The sequence below is a fragment of the Pocillopora damicornis genome, chromosome 13, assembly GCF_964200805.1.
Source record: "Pocillopora damicornis chromosome 13, jaPocDami1.2, whole genome shotgun sequence".
In the NCBI taxonomy this organism is placed as follows: domain Eukaryota; kingdom Metazoa; phylum Cnidaria; class Anthozoa; order Scleractinia; family Pocilloporidae; genus Pocillopora; species Pocillopora damicornis.
This window is the reverse complement of record NC_142682.1, coordinates 6,465,814-6,473,247: the sequence shown is the minus strand read 5'-3', so window position 1 is coordinate 6,473,247 and position 7,434 is coordinate 6,465,814. Positions and strand designations below refer to the sequence as shown.

The 7,434-nt window shown below is 39.1% G+C and overlaps 1 protein-coding gene across 1 annotated transcript in view; it reads left to right on the top strand.

Moving 5' to 3' along the window:
• LOC113683752 (dorsal-ventral patterning tolloid-like protein 1) overlaps positions 1-6,891 on the top strand; it is a 9,955-nt gene extending 3,064 nt beyond the window's left edge. The window contains exons 3-7 of the mRNA XM_089192541.1: positions 594-632; positions 3,192-3,336; positions 4,495-4,745; positions 5,484-5,867; positions 6,152-6,891. Of these exons, the coding sequence (XP_089048667.1) occupies positions 594-632; positions 3,192-3,336; positions 4,495-4,745; positions 5,484-5,867; positions 6,152-6,243 (911 nt within the window). The 3' untranslated portion in view covers positions 6,244-6,891. The remainder of the gene's footprint in view (positions 1-593; positions 633-3,191; positions 3,337-4,494; positions 4,746-5,483; positions 5,868-6,151) is intronic.
• Positions 6,892-7,434: the final 543 nt, after the last annotated feature.

Genomic DNA, 7,434 nt, shown 5'->3' with positions numbered 1-7,434 from the left:
AACCCATTCGAAACTGCGTACATCCTGCTCAACTTTAGTCAAGAGTACTATTGTTAACCTGATAGCATTTGAATTGAATTAAATCCTTTTAGCCAGTTTCATTTTGATTAGCTGGGTCTAATAAGTCCTCATAAACTGTAAAAAATACACGGAGGTCCATTCACTTATGAAATCAATTAGAGAAAGAAATACTTGTTTTAGAAGCATCCAGAAACAACGCAGCCGAGAAATTATGGCCTCAGGGCGATTGTTATGCAAACGCTGAGCTTCCCTTGCGCTCCACCTAATGAAAATGGTTGTTTAGGATCTTACCTTCATTTGGGAAAGCAAATTTTAGTTTCGAACTCATTTGCATTTCATTTTGTGTTATATTTCATCTCCGGTTATTTTTTCCTCTTAGTTTATTTTTTCTCTTTTGCGATCAAAACCCTGTCTCGTTCCAATCTCTTCTAGACAAGAGAAAATAATGTCCCATTGTTTTATCTTGCTTCTCGCCAGTGTTCTAACAGCGTCATTAAAAAAAAGTGCAAACAAAAACCATTCTGCATTTTTAAAGATTAGTTTATGTCTCATAAATTTTTTTCTTGTTTCAGTTTTATTACTATTCTTTGGAAAAGGACAATGCGATTCAAGTAAGTTTGAAATCCTTATTGTTGCGGTATAAAATGCGAATTCATTGTAAATGTATTCAGTTTATAATATACTTGTTATTGGTTCCAATATCAACAGTTCTTCAATCCAGCAAACGCGTTTTTAGTGATTGTAATTAATAGCAGAAAGATATTGACTACAACCTTTATACCTACTCTCCGATCGATGATATTCACAAGTTTTTGGCACTAATCGCGAATCCAAAGTTAATGCAAACTCGAGTGTAAAGTTCAAGCAGATATAACGCGACGTCACACTGTACTAAACAAGGCCTTTAAGAGAATAAGGTGAACACACGCTGACGGCACGTTATAACACGCTCGCATGCTAACTTCATGACACGCTTACCGTGCAGATATGCGCATAAAAACAATTGATTTTGGAAAGCGTGTTGTAGCCATTGTTCATATCTGGCTAACACGGTGGAGCTTTGTTTCTATAACACGTTAGACCGTTTTGTTTTTTTTTCTAACACGCTAAGTTCCTTTGTTCCCTAACACGCTAGCTTATCTTGTACAACCCAGCTTACTTTGTTACTTGTGTTTGTCAGCTTCTTAATAAATTATTGTGAGATTGGTGTTTGTAAAGGTTATTACCTATAGAATATAAGCGAAAATGAAGAAGATCTTCTGTTCTATCCGAAAGTTGTGATAAAAAAGGAAACATTTACGGCAAATCACGGCTCTTTCCTTCAAGGAATTCAGTGAGCACGACGTGTTTCGCAAGGTCCAGGGGAGCTCAGTTTGAACACATGAACTTTATTCTAACCTTGTAAAATATAAATCCTTATCGCTTCACGAAGTTAATAAGCCCAGTACCGAATCTTTGTGAATCCTTTAGCAAAGAATTTTCGGCTCCATGTCCCCTACGCGGTCGCTGTTCGTTACTCTATGCAAACCAGCATTTTTAAAATAAATAACCGTTAGCTAGCCGGCGTAAAACAAAGCTTTCCAAGCGAAGCCGAGTATTATCTGTTGTACGCCGATTTTGGCATCTTACGAGCTAAGAGGCGTGTTCTAAAATTGGCACGGTCACGGTGTTGTTTCGTGCAAATTTGCGAGCAAGATCTTAACACGTTTCTTTGTTTCTACCGTGCGAAGCAAGACAATGGCTACAAAGTTAATGAGGCCAGTAACTTACACGCAACTAATGTGTTAAAAGCTCGTTCTTTTGTTTTAGCGTGCTATTGTACCGTGAGCGTGCGTTCACCTTATTCCCTGAAATCCCGCGGAGGGTCACAATTAATAAATTTCAAAGCTTAAGCTATTCCATTTGAAAGGGGAATCGCCTGCAAATGAAGATTTTAAAAATCATGTTTAGAGTTTAATGCGTGCTGGGCATACAATGCACAGTTCACATTTTCATCTGTACACCTACACCTTCAAAAAGTAGTTGAGGCTCCATCTACTTTTCTTGACAGACTTAGGAACATTTAGCAGTGGAAATGCCACCCAACCAGAGTCGTTCAGACTGGAAATATGTCAAAATTTGTTTTTTCGGGTGTAGACTGTCTGATGTTTGACAATTCTAATAATGATGCTGCCGATGTTTATGAAGCACAGTGCAGTATTTTTAAGAAAATGGAGCACATCCTTATTCAGAAAATGGGCGACACCGGGTAATTACCCTGATTTCATCAAGCTGTTAGCTAAAAATCTGCCATCCAACGTGTTCATAACAATAAATCAAACAATGAATAATTGTGTAATTTAGTATTGTCAACTGAGTTGATAACGTAAATTGGCCACCGTAAAGACTTTAAAAGCTGACGTTTCGGGCGTCAGCCCTTCGTGAGAGCGATAGACGGAGGGCCAACGTTCGAAACGTCAGCTTTTAAACTCTTTACAGAGGTCAATTTACGTTATAAACTCAGTTGATAATACTTAATTACCCTGTTATACTTTACCACCGAAACAGCACCACAGTTTCTTTAGAAACTTACCCCCTTTATTCATTAATGAATAATTCTACTCAGGACACAAAGTAAATCATGAAATGAGCAGTATAAGACAAGTACTTTCCTCCTTTTCTCTTTAGTAGATTGCATATCATCTGATGCACGAGCTTGTATGGGATTTCTCGTGTTTTCCTTCTTCTGCATTTCCCTTTTTCGGTTTCCTATTCCCTATCTGAGATATAATGCCCTGACTTGTGCTCGAAATGCCACTTGTCGTGCAGCCTGAATGTAATTTCTTGTAGGGAGGTATGGACAGACGGGATGGACTATTTGGTCATGACTTCAAAACCCAAATTTTATTGGCTTGATAAGCCACCAGATTTCCTTAGATATAAGGCTCCGCTGAGGGAATTAAGTGCGCTCTAGCTCTCTTTCGCACCAGCTACGAGTCAATAAAGGCTCGAGTTACTTAGATTCAAATGTATCAATGATAAAATAATCTACCTCTCGGGGAAGTTAGTAACTTGCCACCCTACTTAAGTGTTCGAGTGACTCCCTCGTATCAGGATCATCTCTAATGGGTTCTCTCAATTTGGTAAGATATGAAGTCAACATTTAAACTTACTCTCTGTCTTCACAATAGTTTGTCCTAATGGCATAACAAACATCACAGCTCCCAGTGGTGAGCTTGTATATCCTGAGTCAGGTACTTATGGTAAGAATGAGACCAAATGTTGGAGGATTACGGTTCCCGACACTTATTATCGCATTCAGTATCGTATTTCCAGGTAAGTTTCCATGTATAACACTCGTCAGTAACATGCAAACTCTGAAGCTCACATTTCATTTCGATTTCATTTCAAGCTGCCGTCAATCAATATCTTAACGGATGTTAAAAAGCAGAGACAAACAAAATCACAAAGTCATTCCGTAACAACTCAGAAAATTACCTTTGAACCCTCTGAAATATATTAGTAGTTCCCGAGAGGATTTAAAAATGATCGCCGGCGGAATTAAGCGAATTCTTCAGATGGTGCATCTCCAACCTCGTAGCTTGCATGATCTTAAAAAGAGCGAGAGCAGTGTCAACCACTTTGAAGAAAGAATATTGGAAAAATGCTCGAGCCACGGCATTTTTTTTCGAAAGCTGCTTGGTCAACGTGTTTTCTTTCCTTCTGATTACGATATCAAATCAGAAAAAGAGGACGAGACTGAAAAGATACTTGCACGGCAAAAAAACAAGCGTTCACCGTACGGAATTGGTGGATGAAACTGCAAATGACTGAGGTGTAACACTCAAGTAACCAGGGCAATTACCAGATTTCTTTTCGTATATATTTTGATGTTATGATAATGACCGATAATTGTGTTGATAATCATCATCAATATAATTATGAATATCTTTCACTCATTCGGAAATCGCTGGAGATCCTTGCAAATTAAACTGCTTTCCTCTCATTGGTACGACGATTAATCACGAATTGCACCTTTTTTGCTCTTAATCGCATCTTTTCCAAAGCCAACGAGAAAGCAATACTGGATCAATATAATATTTTCGCAGACTAACTGAAAAATCCTGTATTTGAGCGACTGGATTTTGCGTTTTGAAAATGGATGTAATAAAGTGGTTCCTGAACTCTGTCTGATGCAATTTTGGTCTGAAATCATACTTGTGACTACCAATGAAACTCGCTCTGCGCGCCTGTTCGGTTTTGAAATCACGCGTATGATTTCAGACCAAATTTCACTTTACTCATTTCAATTATACCAGTAATCAATCAATCCTGTAACGGGACTTTTAGGGCCCAACACAGTCAGACTAAGGATAAAAACATTGTAAATATATTTAAAGCAGTTTATCTTCTCCAGTAGATCAATCTTTACTTTCTCCTTAAGGTTGGTAAGAAGTGAAAACCAGTTATATCGGTTTGTGATACTTTTCCCAGGGTTGACGTAGAAATGTGCTCTGCTTGTAAGTGCGACTATCTTCAAAAAGGAAATAACTACAACTTTTTGCACCAGGAGTCAAAGTTATGTGGACGAAATAGTTACAACTATTTACAAGGATATATCTCCGTCAACGTCTACTGGCGATCTGAATTTACCGACGGATCGACTGGCTATCTTCGCTTCGTGTCGGATGATACTGCACATTACACAGGATTTAAGTTGACCTTCATAGCTAAGTCCTGGTCAGGTGGGTAATAGCTATACAATGAGGTTTTCAATAGGGTGATGGCTTCTACAGCCAATGGTTAAAGTTTTATCAGCCAGTCTCAGAGAAAGCTCTAGTTGACCGTGGGGTGAAAAAACCCTACCCTCCTTACCCCGGCTGACCTTTAGTTACAGCCATTTGCAATCCACCCATGAATGGGCCTGTAACTGGGCTGTATGTAGGTGCTGACTTGAGCTTAATTTCTCTGCATTTCCATTGGCTAGACTGGCTGGAGGGCGGGCGATGTCTTAGCCCACTGACTGAGCAGTTGTCAGGCATGAGCCTAACAGCCGTCTGGCAAAACAGTACTTTGTCCAAATAAGCTAAGAAGCTCTTTTTAGCCCACGGGCAAACTACAATTTGAGACTGAGGAGTCCCAAACCTACCCTCCCTGCCCCTGGACTTTGGGCACTCAACTGCCACTGACCCACCCTGCTTACCGTTGCTGGTTTAGACATTAAACTCCCACCCCCTCCTTTTGCAATGGCTGGAGCCGGCATATATTTGCAACCTCTCCTAAGCCTGCTGCTTTATACTCTCCACCACCCTCTAACCACAGGTTATTTACCCACAAGCTTAGCTGTGTCAGGGTATGAGCCTGACAATCAATGTTGCTACACACGGGCATATTTTTTCAAATCAAAGCAGACGTATTCTCTTGATAACTTTTATTGATTTCGTTAATTTTCCATGTGGTAACAGACTACTTTCATTTTGCAGATGGTGACATAAACTATCTGAATGCAACCGAAGATGAAACTATTGAGTTTGGCACACCAAAAGTCGACATTGAGAAGTACCCCTCAAGTTATGCAGAACAGTGGATTTTAATCGTCCCTGAAGGACGGAATGTCCAGATAGACTTTGATATATTTGAGCTGGAAGACAGTGAGGGTTGTAAAAACGATTATGTTGAGTTCCGTGAAACATCCATCGTGGCTGGTAATTCCGATGGCGATATGGGTCCAATCCTGACAGGACGCCTTTGTGGAAATACAAAGCCAAACTCGATACTGAGTCAAGGGAACATAGTTTGGGTTCAGTTCCTGAGTGACAGTAATTCCACTACTGTAAACAAGGGATTCAAAGCTACTTTCAAAGCAGGTGTGTTATATCGATGAGTTTTTTTATGTCTATCTTTAGTAACGCGGCACGTAGGTTTTTTTACATCTTTTTCTTTGAAAAGTAGAGTTCATTCAACTCATAGTAGATAATCTCGGTGTTTTACAACTTGACATGATCGCCGCAGGGCAATGTTTGGGGATTTCTGTTTGTTTGTTTTTAATACGCAGCAAACGTTTTTCCTCTATCTAGTCAACTAACCTCAAAAAAGGCATGGTTTGTATATTGTTTTTATATCTATCTTTCTATCTTTCTCGTTTTTTCAGGACGGGGAAGCGGATTGCCTGTAAGCCGTCCAATGATGCTTCTTCATTTCTTAGCTTTGATCATGCATGTGTCAAAGAATAACTTGTTCTAGTCCTGTCAAGTGTACCCAGGAGATGTCTTTAGATCGCTGAAGTTTTGAATCTTATGCTTTTTGCTTCACCCTGATGTGGACTGAAAAGTTATAATATCAAGGATTTTAGCGTGAAGTTTAGTCCCGGGAATCTTTCTTTTAGATCATTTTTAGCTGTTAGCAGATCGAATTTATCTGCGTATTATGGTTTTTTTTAGCGTTAAAAAGTTTTTCGGATCACTTTTATATTCAAATCGGTTTCATTTGTATGCATAAATTTAGTACAAGATAAACGAAGTGTAACCGGTGTGAAAGCCCTTAGACTTGAAAAAGCTTGAAAAACATAATGTGCATCTTAAAAGTAATTTAGTATATATGCGTTATTGGCCAAGCGTGAGGACAAGATGGCAGGACATTGTCACAACTTCTTTTATTTTTTTGCATTCTTGTGGCTGGGACGAAGTCTAGGTGCATAAAAAATCAACAACGGGGCTAAACAAAACAAAACGGGGCTAACATTCAGCCATCTTGACCCAACAAGCTTGGTAAATCAAGGATTTATCATATAACAAACATGTATCTCTAGTAAGAATCAATAGTGACTTATCACTTTGTGTTCTAGTCTTGATATTTTCAGGTTTTTATAGCGCAATAAAAGGCTCACGAAACTCGTTCATCCTCTCTTTGTTCTGACAGTCATATGCCGCCTTTTAAGACTCCATTGCTGACATTGTCCTAACATCACAAACACTGTAAATCCTCGAAGCAATTTATTCTCGCGTGGGCAATCCCGATTGGGCAAGATAGGTCGATCTTCTTCGCTCAGGTAGTCAGTTAGAACAAAGGATTCGCTTCCTCTTTCCCACGAGCGCTGTTAGCTAACGTGCGTGCTCCCTCTTCCCCCCTTTCCTCAGTTTTCCCCCATCCCCGTACTTAAAAAGAGAGATAAAAAAAGAAAACTTTAACTACAGAATATTTTTTGTAGTTTTCTAATAATGTGCGCCCTTCTTTTGTATGTAAATAATTTTTTTAACGAGATTACCCAATAATCGAAGTATTCGAACGACTTTCTGGAACTTCCCTTCAATTTTCTCCTTGAATCACTGCTTCGAAAAGGTATAAAAATTCAATGAGCACTTAAGATATCCAACTGCATATGAGGTTTTGGTATATGCGGAAAAATGCTTTTAATAAGCGCTACACCGGAACAGG